Raw genomic sequence first — 21,210 nt, forward strand, 5'->3', positions numbered from 1 at the left:
ATTTTGTTGATCTGCTAACTTTTTATATAGTTTGGACACCTACAATTTTAACTAAACCATGGTAACCCAGAGTTTTCTCCATCAGCTTTCTAAACTTCATGCAAGCAGTAATGTTGCAACACTGGATCACATTAGTGGAGCATTATGTAATCACAGAAAATATGGCATCTAACATGTAACATTAATACTTACTTTGAATAAAACCTATACATACCAAGTAACTATTTAAGGAGAGTAATGACTTAAGAGCTGAATGTCATTTTGATATCTACACCATACATTTAATACCTAATATTTAAGGAATTCTGAGTGCTTATATCTATGTCTGTGTTAGTGGATGCACATTAGTTTGTAGTGAACTCACTGATTACCAGCAGCATGATAGGAATTTCTGCTCTTCTGACAGCATTGGTAGCAGAACACCAATACTGACCACTGTCCACCATGCCATCTGTCTCTCTCACTGTCAAGTTGGACCAACCAACAGCTTGCTGAAGGTAGTACTTCTTGGGTTTGTCTACCACCTTTTGTTTTTTATTGTTATACCATGTGATCTCTGTGACTGCAGGGTAGTGTTTGCTCAGAATGCAGTCAAGCTGGACATCATTGCCTTCAAAGACTGAAACCACACTGTATCGAGTCGTTAAGACTGGTGCCTCTGGAAGTAAGCAGCATATGGAATGGTGCTATTTACTAGACTAATGTACAGATTAGGCAATAAAAAGATATCCAGAAAGATTTTTATATATATATATATATATATATATATATATATATATATATATATATATATATATATATATAGCTTCATAAATGTATTTTGGATTATAAATTAATGTAATATTAGCCAGATTCTGAGTCTGTTCAATAAACAAAGTTTTGAGGACCAGAGGAATATAGAGATGTTAACAACATGTTTATAGAAAAGTCTACTGTTATATAGCTTACTGTTCTTAATACTGTACACTATAGCACTGATATTAACCAAATTTGAGAAATATGATTATGAACAGTCCTCACCCAGCTTTATCACACATTGGCTACTCTCTTTGGCTAGTGGATGTTTGGCATGGCACACAAAGGATTTGCCACTGTAGTTTGCACTGGCGTGCAGAACCAGGATGTTGGAGTTCTCCTCAGATGTGCCCTGCATGTTCCCTGAGCTGGAGACCCACCACAGCAGAGCCCGAGGGAAACCCCCCTCCCAGGAGCAGGACAACATTAGGTACTCATAATTACTGCTGGAATTTGCAGAACACTTGGCCTCTCCATAGGGCAGCCCTAGAAGACAGAATATTTGTACTAAAGAATTTTAAAAGAGTTTTAAAAGGTGATTTGCAAATCTGAATATCTGATTCACATTAATGCCATAATTTATAAGTGATAAATCATGCCAGAACTAATGGGAAAATAGGGAAATTAGGGAAAAGGTCATGCAATTACATGTCCTGATGCTGCAGCTCTGGGTGATATTTAATGCAACATGTGAACCATAGCAGATAAATACAGAGTTGTTAGCAGTATGAGGCCCTGGCTGAATCTGAGTGATATTGATTTCCTTGGTGCTGTCTCCATTCTCGTATGGGGTCCACTTCAGGGTAGGTGGAGGGAATCCACCCACCCAGGAACAGGAAATGGCCAAGTCAGTGTAATTTCTCACTGGGAACATGGTACATGATGGAGCACCTTCTGGGGGATCTGGCAAAATGGATACAGAAAAAACATGGCAAATAATGTTAACTTGCTTACTAAATGCTAGGTTTAGTACACTAGTTTGAGTTTTTCAGCAAGTATAGTTCTTGCTACATAATTGCTTACATTCTCAAGCCACTTTTCTATCAAAAGGTCAGGTGACTTCTGTGTATTTAGTTGAAAGTGAGAGAAATATGAGGTTGTCATATGGATTCCATATAACAAATTGTAGAAATTGTCTTTTAGTGATAGTGTAGTCACTTTATTAGGTTAGAATATTGATATAATTGCACCCCATTTAACATAGCTCAACACCAATGTTTTGAGAATGTAGAAAGATATGTAATTGCTGCAGAGACATTCTTGGCATTTTTCTTGTAAGGCTGAAACTTGTAGCAAAGTTCATGCTAATGCTACAAACTGCAGTTTCAGCACCAAGCAACCATAACATCTGCAATGTCACCATGGCATAGTATACTGCTCTTACATAATCTTCTGTAAGCAAATATGCTTTCTTAACAACAAACCATGTTCCATAAAAGAGCTGGGGAAGTTAAAAAAAAAACAAAGGGTAGGTTTACAGGAGAGGACAGGGGCTCCCTAACAAAATCTCAACCAAACAATAAGGGTGGCAAAATGTAAGTACAAGGCAGACTGGAGCAAGACTTTGAACACTTCTCTGCTGTGTATTGTTCACATAAAGTCATTACTGAATTTAAAAAGACTTCAGAACTCACATCATCCTTCAAACTGGCTAAACAACAATGTATTTTATATTCACTTTGAAAGACAAAAGACATGTGCAATCTTCCATATCAGGAAATATCAGGAAAGAAGGGGAGCAGATGGAATTTCTAGAACACCAGGAAACCATATACTGCAATATGCCATAACATGAATATCAGTAAGGCAATGAGAACAGATGGAATTTCACCTGCTGCACTGATATACTGTGCAAGCCAACTAGACATTTTCAGCCACTTAATTGTTCATGTAAAGTATTCACATTCTTCAAGACCATTCTTCCAAAGAAAGTCAATATAACCAAGCAAAATGACAACAGGTCAATATCATCAATAGTCATGCAATAAATTATGAATGTAACATCAATAGTCATGAAATACTTTGATGGCCATGTTCAATCCAACACCCCTTCTTTGATTCACTACATTTGAAGTATTGAACAAACCACGCAGCAGCTTATGCAGTCAACCTGTGTCTACACTACCTACTTAATAATATGAATACTCCGGGCTCCTATGCCAGAGCCATGTTTATAGTCTTCCTGTCATATAGGAGGCAACTTATGCACATAGGACCTTACCTGTCAGAGCCCCTATCCATCAGCACTGGGGCTCCTCAAAGTTGGGTACCCTTATACCTGCTCTACTCATTGTATACCCATGAGTGCAACTCCATGGATCTTTCCATCACACTGACAAAACTTTTGCTGATATTACAACCCTACTAAAAGAAAATTAGCAAAAATGAAGAGACCACTTATAGGCTTATATCTGGCTACGTGGTGTACTGAAAATATAGAGCTCAACATGCAAAAAACAATAAAAATTGTAATAGATTTCTGTAAAAACCCAGTCTTCCATCTTGCCCTGAAAATCAACAAACGAGCAGTGAATAAGTTGGAGTCATTCATATTCATAGGCACTACCATCTCCACCAATTTCAAAGTGGACATAAACACAACAACCATCACCAAAAAGCTAATCAGCAAATGTTCTTTGTAATGAAGTTGCTCTCAACTGGTCCTGTCTTAGTTCTTCAGATCAACAATCAGAAATATCTTAGCCTCATCCATAGCTATGTGGTCCAGGTCAACCTCCTCCTGAACAAAGGCCAGACTGAAGCAGATCATGTGCACAGCAGAAGGCTGTCTAATCAAGAGGTGCATTACATCAGAGTCTTACATTGGAAGCAAGCTGAAGGAATCATCATGGACCCCACACACCCAGATAATCTGTTATTAAATGTGTCCCCTCTGGTAGGTGTTGGTACTCCATTGAAACTAGAACCACATGAAACCTGAACCTGAAAATGTTTCCCCCAATAGCAGTCAGCCTAGCAGTCATGCTAGCAGTTATCCTATACCTAGTGATTATCCCAGGATCTGTGACTTGGTTCTGCACCAGTACAGACCAATTTCTCAGAGTGCTAAGACTCAGAGCTGACAACTCGGCCCATCTAACCAGCAATATCTTTGGTCTATCTTGGCACTCATAATCTGTGTTTCTGAAGTCTAGACAGTAATTAATTAGAATGGCCTCGAGAGGGAAAACAAGCTGTTTGATCTCAGTAGACTCATGCAAGTGGTTTGTGGCAGCACTTACAGTAGACAGTGAGAGTGATGGTTTTCTTGGTGCGGGTGTTGAGGTTATCATTCTCAGCCAGACAATCATAGTTGCCTGTGTGCATTCTCATAATCCTGATAATTGTGAGCTGTGGCCCAGAAAAGATCTCAGAGTTGTTGTAGAGCCAAATATACCTGCTAGGAGGGTTAGAGGAGGCGTGGCATATGAGAGAAACATTTCCTTTCTCCAGGGCTGAGTAGCCATTTTCTGTTACTGAGTAGGCTGTGGTATCTAATTGAGGCAAGTCTGGACCATCTAAACACAAGAAAAAAAAAAAATTTAAATATCATAGCTAATATTTGAGTCTACTCATATTCAAAAAGATCATGATTGTGTTAACTATGACACAAGACCTTGTCCTTGAAAAAGATTTACTACTTGGCAAAATTACAGTGAATTTATGCAGAGAATTTGTGATCTAAGAGCTCCCACTCACATAAGACATCTAACCATATCTGCTCACTGCACTGCTGGTTGACCTCATTCCTGGCCAGGCATCTGTACCAGCCAGTGTGGTTGCGGGTGACGAAGGTGATGTTGAGCAGACTACTGTTGCTCTCAGCCAGTGTGGTGACCAGCCCACTGCGACTCTCCTGCTCCCATGTGTACTGAATGGGGCTTGTGCCATTCTTCAGATCACAGCGCATCCAGACTGTTGTTGCCTCTACTGGCGAAGACTCACTCACCAGAAAGTAAGGTTTGGACACTGCCACTGGCACTGTGACATGGTCAATGCTACTGATGTAGTAGCTGATTTTTAGCAGATGACACTATATATATATATATATATATATATATATATATATATATATATATATATATATATATATATATATATATATATAGTAAATGGTTTACGGTGTTATATTATTTCTCACCTGGACTCTTTATTTCTGATGGATATCCTAAGGTGCGGTGATTGATGGCTGTGATGCGGAAAGCATATTTGCCAGTGGGATCCAGATTGTTGGCCTGATAGCTGCGGGTGCTGGGCTCCAGATCTACTGCCACTTTCTGCCACAGAGAAACAATGTCACTCCTCCCTACTGGTGCAGGGAGCGTCTGACTCTCAATGAAGAAGCCAGTAATGTCACCATCTGTCTGGATGAGCCACTCCACATTCACATTTGTTCGCTGACTGCTGCTGTATGTGATCTTACTGATGGTCACGTTTGGAGGCATCGGGTACCCTAAACCAGAGAGGCATTGCAATTTTAAACATTTGTATTATTATTATTATTTTGTTATACTTTTATTAATATAATGTTGTTATGCATTATTATGTTAGGTATTATGTTATATTTTTTCTGCGAATAAATATTTTACAACAGCTCAAAAAAACACTCAAAGATCACTGTTAAAATTACTTTACATGTGCAAATCTTCAGAGTGGGCCATATAAGATTTATACCACTTGTTAGTCTCAGAACTATACTATTACAATTTACGTAACATTTCTTCAGTGAATCAGTTGAGGTATAATGGTATGGTCACCATGAAATACTTGCCATTTCATGTGTGATACCAGGTAAATATTGTGGTATAATATGGGCATGTATGGTTGCTACCAGCTGATGGTTGCTGGTGAACGAATGGCAAATTTATGGTAAAACATTTAATCAGATATGGCCAAGTGCCTTAACACCCATGTAATGGAATAAGTTTGATAGGGAACATCCATCACCTGCTCTAAATTCAATATTCATATGTTAAAGATGAGAGTGAGAGTACATGCACTAACGTGAGTGTACAGGGCCTTGAAAAAGTATTCATACCCCTTGAAATTTTCCACATTTTTTCATGTTACACCTGCATCTTAAATGTATTTTTGGGGGATTTTATGTGATAAACAAACACAAAGTAGCAAGTAATTGTGAAGTAAAAATAAAATGATACATGGTTTTCAAATTTTTAATAAATAAAAATCTGGAAAGTGTGACGTGCATTTGCATTCAGCCCCCTGTACTCTGATACCCCTAAATAACATCCAGTATGACCAATTGCCTTCAAAGGTCACCAAATTAGCAAATAGAGTCCACCTGTGTGTAATTTATTCTCAGTATAACTACAGCTGTTTTGTGAAGACCTCAGAGGTTTGTTAGAGAACAATAGTAATCAAACAGCATCATGGAAACTAAGGAACACACCAGACAGGTCAGGGATAAAGTTGTGGAGAAATGTAAAGCAGGGTTAGGCTATAAAAAAAATCCCAAGATATGAACATCTCATGGAGCACTGTTCAATCCATCATCCGAAAATGGAAGGAGTATGGCACAACTGCAAACCTAACTGCCGTCCACCTAAACTGACAGCCCAGGCAAAGAGAGCACTACTTAGAGAAGCAGCCAAGAGACCCATAGTCACTCTGGAGGAGCTGCAGAGATCCACAGCTCAGATGGGACAATCTGTCCACTGGACAACTATTAGGCGTGTACTCCACATATCTGGCCTTTATGGAAGAATGACAAGAAGAAAGCCATTTTTAAAAGCAAGCCATAAGAAGTCTCCTTTGCAGTTTTCCACAAGCCATGTAGGGGACACAGCAAACATGTGGAAGAAGGTGCTCTGGTCAGATGAGACCAAAGTTTAACTTTTTGGCCTAAATGCAAAATGTGTGGCGGAAAACTAACACTGAACATCACTCTGAACACACCATCCCCACCTTTAAACACGGTGGTGCCAGAATCATGCTGTGGGGATGCTTTTCTTCAGCAGGGGCAGGGAAGCTGGTCAGAGTTGTTGGGAAGATGGATGGAGCTAAATACAGGGCAATCCTGGAGGAAAACCTGTTAGAGGCTACAAAATACTTGAGACTGGGGTGGAGGTTCACCTTCCAGCAGGACATCGACCCTAAAAATACAGCCAGAACTACAATGCTACAATGGTTTAGATCAAAGCACATTCATGTGTTAGAATGACCCAGTCAAAGTCCAGACCTAAATCCCATTTGAGAATCTGTGGCAAGACTTGACAATTTCTGTTCACAGACATTCTCTATGCAATCTGACTGAGCTTGAGCTATTTTGCAAAGAAGAATGGGCAAAAATGTCAGCCTGTAGATGTGCAAAGCTGGTAGAGACGTACCCCAAAAGACATGCAGCTGTCATTGCAGTGAAAGGTGGTCCCACAAACTATTGAGTCAGGGGGCTGAATACAAATGCACGCTATACGTTCCAGATTTTTATTTATAAAAAAATTTGAAAACCATGTATCATTTTCTTTTCACTTCACAATTACTTTCTACTTTGTGTTCGGTTATCACATAAAATCCCAATAAAATACATTTAAGTTTGTAGGTGTAACATGGAAAAAAAGTTGGAAAAAGTTCAAGGGGTATGAATACTTTTTCAAGGTCCTGTACATGCAGGGGCTGGTCAAAATAATGGAAACACCATATGAAAAGGACTTTTTTCCTAAACTCCAAAAGCAGCAATACAGCTGAGTTACATTAGATTAAATTCTAATTTGCAGTATGAGTGAGAAGAAATTTGATAAGCATTGTTTTGATATATACTCACTACCTACTTTATTAAAAGAAGCTACCTCACACCTACACTCACAGGAAACAGATGGATTACACCTACTATGTGTTTCTAATTAATCAAAAGTATTTTCAGTAAAGTTGGTGAGTCTATAAGGCAAACAAAGTTATCAACAAGCCAAATAGTAATTGGTACCAATGAAGATGCACTACCAAGTTGCAGATATATTAATCACAAAAAAAGCCAGACTCTTGTTCTATCTTCTCTGCAAGGTGAGCAAAACATTCTTGAGTACAGAAACAAAATACTCACTCATCACCAGCAGCATGATGGGGATCTCTGTTCCTCCGACAGCATTGGCAGCAGAGCACCAGTACTGGCCACTGTCCACCATAATGTCTGTTTCCCGCACAGTCAGGTTATACCAGGCTGCAGATTGCTGCAGGATGTACTTCTTGGGTATGTAACCCACATTCTTCCTTATGTTGTTGTACCAAATGACCCCTGAGACTGGAGGGTAGTGTTTGGCCAGAAAGCAGGTAAGTTGAACATCAGTGCCTTCAAAAACTGAAACCGTATTGCTCTGAGTCATTAATACCGGAGCATCTGGAAGGGATTATCATATAGCAATATATATCAGAATATCTGTCACTTGAATTCAACAAAGACTGCTAAAAAGAAAGAGAATAATGAGTAGATGTTTATAAAACAGTCCACTAGTCTATATTGTTCTCTGAACTGTAAACTAGTGTAATAATAGCAACCAAATGCTGACCCTTGTTGAGCAGGCCTTACCCAGATTTAACACACACTGCTTGCTCTCCTTAGCTAGTGGATGTTTGGCCTGACACACAAAGGCTTTGTCACTGTAGTTGCCACTGGAGGGCAGGAGCAGGATGTTGGAGTTCTCCTCAGATGTGCCCTGCATGTCCCCTGACCTGGAAACCCACCACAGCAGAGCCAGAGGGAAACCCCCCTCCCAGGAGCAGGACAGCATCAGGTACTCATTGTTATGGCTAGAATTTGCAGAGCATTGGGGTTCTCCATAAGGCAGCCCTAGGAAACAGGATGTATTCTACTGAAGGCTTGGGCAGTGGTAGCTCAATGGTTAATGCACTTGACTAGTAATCAGAAGGTTGCCAGTTCAACCACCCCCCCCCCCCCCAGGTTTCCACTGTTGGGTCCCCTTAATCCTCAATTGCTAAAGTTGTGTTCAGTTGTAATTTCCTTTGGATAAAAGGATAAAAGTGTCTTTTGGATAAAAATGTATAGGTAAGTTAGTTTTGTTTTTTTTAATCTTTTTGTCACAGCTCATTTTTTTTGTAACTTTATACATTGTGTTTAATGCAGGAATACTTCTCAAAGACATTAGATATGTCTTATTTTATCAAAAAAGCCATCAGATTTATGCCAAAGGATGGAAAGATAGAATAATGAATCAGGCATAGGACTAATCATAGAAATACATCTAGTCTAAATGGAGTAAAGCATTTAAATCTCTTTAATGTACATAATTTGCAACTGCCTGGCATGTGCTGCAAACCTACAAAAAGAGAGCGTGCTGAAGAATATTCTGCTCTAAATACAGCAGCAAATCTTTGAAAATCAACCTCTGCTTCCTCTCTGCACAATATTTGTTTACATCCTGGACAATATTTGTTTGCTTGATAAAATTATTGCTGTCACAGTTATAGTCGTAAGGCTTTTTTGCTCTCTTGTTCTATATCTGGATTATTAATTGTTTCATCAGTGAATAATTCAGAGGTCTGGTCTTATTTTTAAGCGAAGGTTAAAAATATAATTGAAAATACAGTATACTAACATGTACTGGCGCTACAGCTCTGGGTTATATTTAGGGCAATATGTGAACCATAGCAGAAGAATATAGAGTTGTTAGCCGTATCAGGGCCTGACTGAATCCAAGTCACATTAATGATTCCTGCTCTGTTGTCGCCATTCACATACGGACTCCAGTTCAGTGTAGCTGGAGGATATCCCCCAACCCAGGAACAGGAAAGGGCCAAGTCAGTGTAGTTGTTTACTGGATGGATGGAACAAGATGGGTTGCCATCTGGTGGATCTGTGATAACAAGATTACTGTGTCAAAGGAGAGGCAAGATGTTCTGCAAAGTAACATTCTTGAGCCTGATCTGAATGCAGATCAGATTAAGTGATTATAGTCCAATGCTTCTTATCTTAGTTTTTTGCAAAAACATGGACTGAAACTACTCTTTGAACATGGAAGACAAAATGGCTTGTTGGCGCACTCACAGTATATGGTGAGAGTTATGGTTTTCTTAGAGCAGGTGTTGAGGAATGTGTTCTTAGCAGTACAGCCATATTTGCCTGTATGCATGCGCAGGATCTTGGTGATGGTGAGCTCTGGTCCAGAATAGATCTCTGAGTTGTTGTAAAACCAGATGTACTGGCTAGGAGGGTTAGAGGAGGCCTGGCACATCAGGGAAACATTCCCTTTCTCAAGGGCTGAGTAACCATTCTCTGTTATGGAGTAGGCTGTGACATCTATGTGAGGCAGGTCTGGTCCAACTAAACAAATAAGACCAAGGAAAACATGCTGAAAATAAAGTCATAAAATGATCTAGCCCACTTTAGTGCTTCCAAAATTAAATTTTAAACAATAGCTAATTTACATCTCATAATACACAGGTTGTGCTAAGGGCCATGTAATAATTTTAGGCATGTTTGAATTGATAGAAGAATTGTATTAGCTTTATGTTTGGAACAGAACTTGTGATGCCACCCATGTGACCCAGATGAGCCAAATCAATTACTTTGCAACCTGTAAAATTACTTTTAATATTGAAGATTTGTCATTGGATCAAAATTGTACAGTAAAAACCTAGCTTAACACACCTGCTTAGGTATTCTGAAAGAAGGTATGGCAAACTAGGGAGCACACTAGGTAAAACAATTTTGAATCAAGAGTTTAGCTGGTCTAATCATGAGCTTTTGATAAACTTCTGGAAAGCATATGTTTGGTTAATTAAGATAAGAAAGCAGAAACCACATAGTCATCAAAAGCCCTTTGTGAAGGTCTTCTGCAGAGGGCAACAGAAATTTTTATGACTCCCACTCACATAAGACATCTAACCAGATCTGGTTACTGCACTGCTGGTTGACCTCATTCCTGGCCAGGCATCTGTACCAGCCGGTGTGGTTGCGGGTGACCCAGGTGATGTTGAGCAGACTGCTGTTGCTCTCAGCCAATGTGGTGACCAGCCCATTGCGACTCTCGTGCTCCCATGTGTACTGAATTGGGCCTGTGCCATTCTCCGGACTACAGTGCATCAAGAATGATAAACCTTCCACTGCTGATGACTCACCCAACAAAATATTGGGTTTGGACACTGGCACTATAGGGCATGCCATGGAAAAAACAAAAATGACATGTAAAAACTGAATGTGTATTGTTTAGTACTTCATCTAATCTATTATAATGTCAATTTTAAAGTATAATAATATATATTTGCCATTTGTTGTTTAACAAACTCTAGCACTGATTGTTTATAGCACTTATCATTGTTTACGATAGACCTTATGTATTTATACTTCTAGGTATCAGCATTCATCCCTGTATTCTACAGTATTCTAGTTCATTGGTATGTTTGATTCTAACCTACTGTACTGTACTAGGATATATTCTATCAGTAAATGACAAAGCACTTTTGTAAGTCGCTCTGGATAAGAGCATCTGCTAAATGCCATAAATGTAAATTTAAATATTATTCTATTTAAGCTTTATGCCAACAAATAACAGTTAACCGAGGCAGTAGATAACATTGAAACACTAATTAATTTTATTACTTTTATGCTTCTTGAGCCACACGCCATCATACATGGTACGTTTTCTAGAACTATGCTGTCAGTTCTCACAGCTGATCTGAGCACTTGTCACTAACCTAGAACCCGTAGATACACATAGTAGTAATAGAATCTGGCTCCTTCCGCGGTGTCATACAGGGCCTGGCAGGTGTATAGGCCTTCTGCAGTTACAGAAAGCTTCTCAATGGACAGAGATGCACTGTTAGTGGAGACATTCAGGTAACCCAAATTTTCCGCCAGTTGCTGCAGCTTCGGACCCTTGCCAAAGTTATACACCACGGCTTGAATTTTGTTTGTGCCTGGTTTGGTGAAGCTCCAAATATAAACATCAGGGAGAGCGGTGCCACATTCCAGGGTTACTCTATGTTCCACCACTTCACTGGTCCTGGATTCTCTGTACACCACTCCACCAGGGTCTGAGATCTCAACCCCTAAAAGCACAATACTGAAATGCACTTATCAAGATATGCACACCAATCTCACATTAGCAGTGGTTAAGACCCAGTCATCAATACTCAAGTCACCAGTGAGACCAAATCTTTATCACAGTGCAGTTTTTATACTATTGGACAGGGAACATGCTATTTGTCGACTACAGTTCAGCATTTAACAATATCATCCCCTCCCTACTCACTACTAAGTTGGGGGATCTAGGACTGCATACATCCCTGTGCGACTGGATCTCCAACTTCCTAACAGACAGACCACAATCAGTACGGGTGGGCAACTGCGCCTCATCCACCCTCACCCTCAGCACTGGAGCTCCTCAGGGTTGTGTCCTAAGCCCCCTGCTCTACTCACTGTACACCTATGACTGCACAGCCACTTCCAGCTCTAACATCATTGTCAAGTTTGCTGACGACACCGTTGTCATGGGTCTGATCTTGGACAACGACGAGAGGGCCAACTGGAGGACATTAAACACCTGGAAAACTGGTGCCAGGAAAATAATCTCCTCCTAAACGTCAGTAAGACAAAGGAGCTGATCGTGGATTGCAGCAAGAAGCAGGAGCGGCACTACAAAACCATCTACTACAAGCGGTGCCAGACCAAGGCCAGGAAAATTGTGAAGGACCCCACCCATCCCAACAATAGACTCTTCTCTCTGTTGAGATCAGGGAGGAGCTTCCGCTCCCTGAAGACCAAGACAGAGAGGCTGAAGAGGAGCTTCTTCTCACAGGCCATTCTGGCCCTGAATCAGGGAAACTGATAAACTGTGGGGACCACCACCACCATGTAACATAACTGTATATCTGTACAGCTGTATATATAGATTTATACTCAATTACCTTGTTACACAACAACTGTAGATATGTTATTATACAAAATGGATCTGTACATTCTGTAGATTGTGTACATATATACCCAACCATATTATACCTGCACTGTACATTCTGTAAATTGTGTACATATATACCCAACCATATACATTGTACATTGTGTATATAATCATAATATACATATATTGTACATACATTGTTAATATATTTTGTACATACATAGAGTATATATATTTATCTTGCATATCTACATTTTTCTCTATGCACCCCTGTTTCCTTTCCTCAGTTTGGACAGAGCACTCTCCACCATTTCACTGCGAGTTATATTGTGTATGACTATGTATGTGACGAATAAACCGAACTTGAACTTGAAACAATTTCTATTCCCTTGGCTCTGTACTTCTGTCCACTGAATTAAAAAAGAGGCAATGAAATAAAAGTGCATAGTTTTAATTTAAGGGTATTTAAAACTATTTGGATAAACTATAGGAATTACTGTCCATTTTATTGACAGTCTCCCCATTTTAGACAAACATAATTAATTGAAGGTATGAATATAATCCTAAAGAAATTTTAGTGTTTAGTTTTTATTCGCAAACCCTTGGAAGTCAATGACTGCCTGAATCCTGTAACCCGTAGACATCACCATGCTGTGTATCACCCCTGGCGATGCTGTAGCAGGCCTTTGATGCAGCCATTATCTGTTCCTGTTTGTTTGTTGGCCTTTTTCTGCCAGTCTTGCATTCAGTGGGCAAACTTCATGCTAAATGAAAAGTTGTGTGAATGCTTTTGTCAGAGAACATCTCACTTTGGATCTATGCAGTTAAGCTGGTTCTTTAACACTTTAGAATGCACCTGCTGTTGGTCACAATATCAATTAAGATAAACCTTATTTGCCACTGCTATCACATTGTAGTAGCTCAGATGGTATGATTTGTGTCATAAGCATACTTGTTTTTTGTCCACACTCACTGCTTACAATTATTCTGGTACAGGTTAATTATCTATTCATAAGACTTACTCCCAAATCTCAAAAAGACTTAAATGTATTTTTATCAAACTAACACAGTCCTTCTAATTTTGGGGTCTGGTGGTAAACCCTCTGAGGTCATGAGGATGCATTCTCTTTATGATGGGCTTTGACACATGCCTAGCCTATTTCTCAGTCTTTCCATATTGGTGTTCTAGCCTGTTTGCTATTACTAGGCTTACCAGTACATTTCTGCTTCTTAACAATGGATCGCATAGTTGATTTTAACACCTAATGTTCTCACTATACTGCTGATTAATTTGTTCACAACCTTATGTTCATTATTCATTTTTCCAGCCTTATGTTGGCGAGTTTTACTGGCAGCAATACCTGTTTTGTCTACTTGAGAGCCAACAGACTGCAGATGTGACAGTAACTCTACATAAATGACAAATCTTTTCATCTGGCCCATATTATTTAACCGTACACCTATAAGTGTCTTTAATTTAAAATATTTTTAATATAAAGAGGTCATGTGAAATGATCGGCATCAATATTCAACATGTAGAGTGTCTGAAATAATAGTGGCACTGCTTATCATGCTTGTCACTCAAATGTCAAACTTGCATCTACAACACTACAAAAAGCAGCTGAATCTGTAGTCCTGTCTTTTATTCTAAGAAACTAAAATCTATTTTGTGTCCAAGCTATTTTTTCTAAATTTGTAAATGAGTCATTGTTTATTATATGACACAATTCAAGAAATGTCTGAAAGAAAAATCTTTTTGTAAAGGCATGACTGAACTCTGCATTCAATCAGAGATCTATGACCTCTTACCTTGCAGGAGAGGGAGTAGAAAAACAGTTAGGGGTAAATTAAACAATCTTAACAGTCTGAGTGCCATGGTGACATGACACCTGTGGATCCACTGCCTTGTCTCAGATAGAATGGAATCACTGGAAAAGTTGTTTAAAAATGACTTCTTAGAAGCAGGTGAAACATCCAAGCATGTCCAAGTATCCAGGTAGTGTACACAGTGGAGCTGTGTGGGAACTGATCTATATCTAGCTGAATTGATATAAATAATTGATTGATTCTCATTTCTGCACACAGGAATACAACCAGGGTTTAGGATGACATGATGATGCCTCGTCAATTATTGAGAACCAGGGGCCAGCATGGTCATTCTACCATTCCATTATACACAACAGTCAGGAAACATATTTAATATTATAACTCATGTAACATAATTTTATATAAGTGCTAGAATAATTTTGGCTCAAAATAATTTAAAATGTATTTCTTTTTAATAATACAGGATATATTTACTTCCAGTTGTGTTTCCTCCAAAAGTGATGTCAGTTTCAGATGTTTTTGAAAGATATGGAGGAATAAATTGCATAACAACCTCAGCCTTCAGTATTGTCTGTGCTTACAAGATTTGTGGAGAATGACATATATACCATATATTTTATATGCAAGACACAGAATATTAATTTATTAAGATTATACAAATATTTAGTCCTGTAGACCTGTAAGTAAGGACCCCTCTGTGCTGGTGTCCAGGTGCCTGTTTTATATACATTTCTCATTTTGGTTAGTGTCAAGATGGCTGAAGATTGATCAAATCCATTTCATGACTAAGCTTTGAATGGGTTATGGTGGAAGCCATGTTTATACTGTACTTGACATAAATAAAAAAAACCACCAAGGTTTACTATACCCGATACAATATCATTTACAATAGTTACAGACCATTACAGAGTAGATAACAAGCTGGGTTGTATATTATTTTGGTGGGAAACATTCCAATTCTCATGAAAACTATTTTATTCTTTATAACATTTACCTTATGGAATGTAAACCCATGTCTCAGAGGTTGATATTGTTTTGATACTGAGGTCAAAAATGAAGACATCACTTGAACATTTCTTGTGTAACTGCAATCTCCTACTTCTTTCTTTTTTGTGGGGGAATCTGCTGCTAAAGACAGTTTAAACTGTGATTGTTTTTTTTAATGCTTAAAATATTTTCTTTTTAATTCAAAGTCTATTTGATATACCTGTATGTACTGCCATCTGTGAATATTGTTGCATGTGAGTCATATTGCATTGTAATCTTGAAACCTTCAGTGTCAAAGTAGTAATGTAGCTTTGCTAGTGAGTTGCTATCCTTAGCCTTTAACTCTTGTATTTTAGGATTTTAGGAAATACATTAAAAATATTTAGGATATTTTGATTCAGCAGGAATGACTGTATAAAATTACTATTACCCCCTTTACTGTGTTACCCTCTCAAAGTTGTACTCATAAACTGTTCATTAAGATTTGCATTGTATTATAAGGTCCAGCTTGAGGCAATGGCCATAATGGTCATTTGGGTTGGTTAATCTCTGCTGACATGTCTGTGGGCATTGCAGTGGGTCTTGGCAATGTTGTAGGTGTTCCTGAAGAAGATTTAAAATAATAATAATATGATTAAAATGAAAACGATGAATGATTTCTATGTCCTTCATGTTTCTGTTTGAGAGGCTAAAAAACTGCATATGCTCCTCATACCTAGGCTTCACTGACCTCTGACTTCCTCTCTTTCTGCTCTGCCAGCAACCTCATTCTCAGGGAAGTTGATGTTTTCTCTGGATTGGCTGTTCTGCCTGAGAGATCACAAATACTTCAGGATAGATATGCTTTGAAAAAAACACCTCAGCCCGTTTATTTGTACTAGATGCATTGTAGAAATATAAACAAAGTTTTATTTTAGCCATACTTACCTGCCGAATATCATGTCATGAAGACCTGCAAGTAAATATTACAAATCCATATTAATGTATGAAGTGAAAATGATGGTGTTATTTATATTTCAGTGTGGCATGGGGGCAGTCACGTGGGATGTTGTTGCGGTTCCTCACCACATACAGGAAGAGCAGAACAGTAGGTATTGTTGCCACAAGCATGCCTCCAATGGCTGCTCGAATAACAGCAGGATAGGCCCTGAAGGGTGGCTTAGCTGGAGGACAGCAGAAGTATTTCTGTATTTTTATTGTGGTCTTGCTGTGAAGTATAGCTTTGTCTTCTGAGTTTGGTTGTACAATACACAGCATATATCTGTAGTGTGAAACTGAAGCCCAAATGACTCATTTGTAATGGGTGACTATGGGACCTCACCTGATTTATTCCTCCTTACATAAATGTTTTGGTTTTTTATTATTTTACACAAATATGTTTTGTTTTTGTTTTATTATCTAGTATGAGCTTTGCCTAAATACAAAAAAAAAAAAAAAAATTAAAAACAATTCTGATGTTGTAAAGTTCTGTTGAAAGATCCATTTTTGGTTCAACTTCAGCTTTTTTTATTGTGTTCATTTTATTATTGCCTTGAAAGGTACACTGTGGTATTGACAACTGACTACATGATAGCAAATGCTCACACCACAAAGCAGAAAGTCAGGTCCAAATTCTGAAAGGGTGTAACATTATGCTCACCTTCCTGATCACATGGTATGGCCCACCACGTGCAGTGGGAGTTCACTATTGACTGTTTATTGTGTCTTGTAACTGCGCCCCTTGTTAGCACATGCCTGCACCCGATTCATTATGTCATGCATGTATGTATTCAAACCCCCGTGTGTGTGTGTGTGTGTGTGTGTGTGTGTGTGTGTGTGTGTGTGTCATTATTTGTGTTAGATGTTCATATACATGTTCTCGTTAGCGTGCATATTGTTCACTGGACAGTTATGTGATTGCCATTAATGCTTATTGTTTCTTTGTGTCTTGTGTTGTTAAATGGCTATGTCAAGAGGTCTGTGCATCCTGCTCCTTGCCCTACGTCACTCGAGCCATCAAAAAAGGTTCTTAAAACAATAGGGTTCAGTGTGTCCACTTGTCAACAGAACCTGTTTTTTGACAGAGCAAAAGTGTAATCAAATTACACATTTTTAAAATGGCTTCTGTGCTAACTGCCTACATTAGTCTACACAATAAAACTGATAAGAACACAACAAACCATGTAAAAACAAAGTAATTTATATATAGTACAAAAAAAAATGTAAAAATAAAAATTGATAATAGGTAGAAAGTTTAAATTCTTAAAGGCTGTTCATCTAGAATGATGAAACCCAGCACAATACTGTGTAGTTATATTACATTGCAACAATACTGTAAGACTGACTGTACCATTGATTAGATATATAAAACTATAATTAATAGTATAGTTGCACTGTCACCATGTTACCCTGTGCACTTCCAATGATTAATATCACTTCAGAAAATGGTAAATTTTCAGGATACAATCATATCAAAAACAGTCCTAGACAAAAGATAGATCTTGTAGTGCAATTTTGTTAGTTAGTTTTTTTTGTTTTTTTTTACTGTTCCCACCTGGGCTCTTAACCTCTGAGGGATGTCCCATGGTGCGGCAATTGACAGCTGTGATACGAAAAGCATATGTGGCAGTGGGATCAAGATTGTTGATCTGGTAGTTGCGGGTGCTGGGCTCCAGATCTACTGCTACTTTCTGCTACAGAGAGACAATGTCACTCCTCTCTACAGGTGTAGGGAGCCTCTGACTCTTAATAAAGAAGCCAGTGATGTCACCATCTGCCTTGATGAGCCACTCCATATTCACGTCTGTCCGCTGACGGTTGTTGTAAATGATCTTACTGATGGTCACATTTGGAGGCAATGGGTACCCTGAATAAAAAAAGCAGTAAAAGTTAGTCATGATTATCTCAAGTAAGCATTTTCTAGATTTCAGAGCATTGCAGAATCCCTTTTGTAAGAGCATCTACCTATGCTATACGTCACATTGTGTTTTTTGTTGTTTTTCAACTTACTAATCACTAGCAATAAGACAGCTAGGTCTGCTCGTCCAATAGCATTGATAGTGGAACAAAAATAAAAACCATTGTCCACTTTGCTGTCTGTTTCCCGCACAGTCAGGTTTGACCAGGCTCCAGCTTGCTGCAGGATGTACTTCTTGGTTATGTAACCTACATTCTGCCTTAGGTTGTTGTACCAGGTGATCTCTGTGGCAGGAGGGTTAGTTTTACCCAGCATCCAGGAGAGCTGCACATCATTACCCTCAAAAACAGAAACCATGCTGAGCTGAGTCATCAACACTGGTGTCTCTGGAAGAAGAATACAAATGGGAATTCACTGCGTCATATAATATTGAATAATATGAATGTTTCATTTACACTGCTCCATACAACCTTAGATAATATGAGAAAAATTGCAGATCAGCTTTAGTTTCTATGTTCTGCACCATTAAAACTGTTTAATCCATTTAATCTGTCATATAGCATAAAAAATCTTTAGCACAAAAGACACCTCATGATTACTAACATCTATGAAATTAATCTGCATTAATATTCATTAATAAATGTTTAATGTATAGATTTTTGCTAAATGTTTTTTATTTTGTTTAATTTCTACAATTATTCAGTTGTAAATTTTGTTTATAAGGTCAAGCAAGCCATAGCAAAGGCAGAAGGCATTGTGATGGAGACTCTCACCCCCCTGAAAGAGAGGTTAGTATTATGGAGACCATCACCCCTGAAATAGAGGGCAGTCTGATGGAGACCATCACCCCTCCTTAAAGAGAGAGAAGTGTGATGGAGACCGTTAGCCCACTGAAAGAGGGTAGTATGATGGAGACCATCACCCCCCAGAAGGAGAGGTTAGTGTGATGGAGAGTCAGTGTTTGGCTGGGTGGTGAGTGCACGTTTGAGCCCTGAATGACAGTGGGGTTGAAGCCAGGACTTGTTTCTGCCCCCTGCCTTTGCTACACCAGAAAACAACAATATTCATATTGCTTGTGATTTACTTACTTTTTTGCAGTAATGTCAGATTCTATATAAAATGATAGTAAGTAAAAGTTCCTTCTAATGGGCAGGTTAATAAAAAGTCCTTACCCAGTTTTAATACACACTGCTTGCTCTCCTTAGCTAGTGGATGTTTGGCATGGCACACAAAGGTTTTGCCACTGTATGTTGCACTGGAGAGCAGAACCTGGGTGTTGGAGTTCTCTTCAGATGTGCCCTGCATGTCCCCTGAGCTGGAGACCCACCACAGTAGAGTCCGAGGGAAACCACCCTCCCAGGAGCAGGACAGTATCAGGTACTCATTATTACTGCTGGAATTTGCAGAACACTGGGGCAGCTCCATAGGGCAGCCCTGGAATCCACAAGATATTAAGAGTTGAGTTTAATAAGATATATGTAGTGAAATCTGAAATCTTTCAACAGCTTTATTTTCTTTTTTCAAAAAGTTTAGAACGCAAGGTATGTTAACCAAGTCTGTTCACCTAAAGGAGGAGCTCTGCATTCACAGACACAGAGGCCAAAGCACTTTTACGTTATCAGAAAAGCATCCGTCCCAGGCCGTTGTTCAGCTTTGCAAGCAAGCTAATGGGTTTTTTGAAAAAGAAAAAACATCCATAAACAAACCACACAAATTATGCCTGAGTGCTCTATTACCTGGAAGTCATCAGATGGTTTCTTTATAGAAGAAGGCTTCTGGCAGGCTAGAGAAGGGCTGTTTCTGTTAAGAATAAAGTAAGGGGCAGGTTCAAAAGAGCCTCAGGGTCATCAGTCCCCAAATTTCAGCAAAAAAAAAAACTTTTACTGTGAAAAAGAAAAATAAGACCTAGTGAAAACACCACACTGTTCATATGATACCTGTGTTTGTGTTTTAAAATGTATGACTCCAAAGATGTAATTTTGATAATATTACAGAAACAATTCAGTGTAGTTTCTTGCTTTTAACAAAATAAATATCATCCCTTAAAGATAAAAAACATTAAATCCTTTAATTGTAAATGTGTTTTGAGCATACGTGTAGTGTCAGAGCTACCACAATATTTTTCATTGAAGTTATGGGTACCTACAAGTCACTGTTGGCCTCTTTTTGTTTGTTCTGCTGCTGCTTTTTGACCAAGAATGCAATGCCAAGGATACTGAGGATCACACCCAGGGCAACCAAGCACCCAAGGACTCCCAGCACCCTCTCTAATGCGTTGACTGGTAGTGGGTTCTCTGTAGAAAACAAAAAATGCTTGGAGTTTGCATAACACCATTTTCATGCACAATTCCCATCATATGGTAGACAAAAAATAAACCAAGTCTTTAAATCCAGAATTAATTAATGTACTATTATTCTATGTTGTGGTTAAGCCAACATGACAAAGGACACATGCATTTCCTTTTGGAAAATGTCTCCTTATTTTGTGCCAACTCATCCCCGAAATTGAGCATTCATGTGAGTTTTTCCATAGGTTATTGTGTACATAATACAACTGTGTTGTCAGACCAAACCATTGAAAGCCTGTCTAAATCAAGAATGCTGCAATGCATTTAGAAAGACAATAGTTGAAGGCACAGTGCTTCCAGCCAGAACTAAATGGCTTCCAGCCACAGAAGAAAAAGTCTAAAGCGGTGTATAACACATCTGCTAAATATGAAATTCATAGACTTTCAGAAATGAAAATCGCCTGTCAGAAATACTTCTTTATAAACTTCCTAATAGTGCTTACCACAATTTAAAATAGCCAGAACAGAAAGGTATTATAGAAAGGTATTA

At 38.7% G+C, this 21,210-nt stretch overlaps 1 protein-coding gene and 1 pseudogene across 2 annotated transcripts; both read right to left on the minus strand.

The window, feature by feature from the left end:
* Positions 1-344: 344 nt before the first annotated feature.
* LOC113575029 (V-set and immunoglobulin domain-containing protein 10-like 2) lies at positions 345-14,538 on the minus strand. Its single transcript, XM_081719013.1, has 13 exons — positions 14,472-14,538; positions 11,461-11,814; positions 10,639-10,914; positions 9,812-10,087; positions 9,363-9,620; positions 8,336-8,596; positions 7,853-8,146; positions 4,937-5,248; positions 4,495-4,776; positions 4,038-4,313; positions 1,444-1,698; positions 1,021-1,281; positions 345-658 (listed from the first exon to the last, which is right to left on the minus strand). The coding sequence occupies exons 1-13, from the start codon at positions 14,536-14,538 to the stop codon at positions 345-347; spliced, it is 3,486 nt and encodes a 1,161-aa protein (XP_081575139.1).
* A 2,492-nt stretch (positions 14,539-17,030) lies between these two features.
* LOC113575037 (V-set and immunoglobulin domain-containing protein 10-like 2) lies at positions 17,031-20,146 on the minus strand (annotated as a pseudogene). Its single transcript, XR_014125177.1, has 4 exons — positions 19,937-20,146; positions 19,545-19,806; positions 18,465-18,758; positions 17,031-18,321 (listed from the first exon to the last, which is right to left on the minus strand). The product of XR_014125177.1 is annotated as a V-set and immunoglobulin domain-containing protein 10-like 2 (transcript).
* Between the last annotated feature and the right edge of the window lie 1,064 nt (positions 20,147-21,210).

Source organism: Electrophorus electricus, chromosome 8 (assembly GCF_041902795.1).
Source record: "Electrophorus electricus isolate QZ-2024a chromosome 8, ASM4190279v1, whole genome shotgun sequence".
Taxonomy (NCBI): domain Eukaryota; kingdom Metazoa; phylum Chordata; class Actinopteri; order Gymnotiformes; family Gymnotidae; genus Electrophorus; species Electrophorus electricus.

Coding starts and splice junctions, on each gene's coding strand:
- LOC113575029 (XM_081719013.1), bottom strand. CDS start 14,538: ATGGCACTCAGACTGTTAAGATTGTTTAATTTACCCCTAACTGTTTTT. Junction 10,915..11,460: donor TGTGTATCTACGGGTTCTAG/GTTAGTGACAAG, acceptor CATGCCCTATAG/TGCCAGTGTCCAAACCCAAT. Junction 10,088..10,638: donor GATCTGGTTAGATGTCTTAT/GTGAGTGGGAGT, acceptor TTATTTGTTTAG/TTGGACCAGACCTGCCTCAC.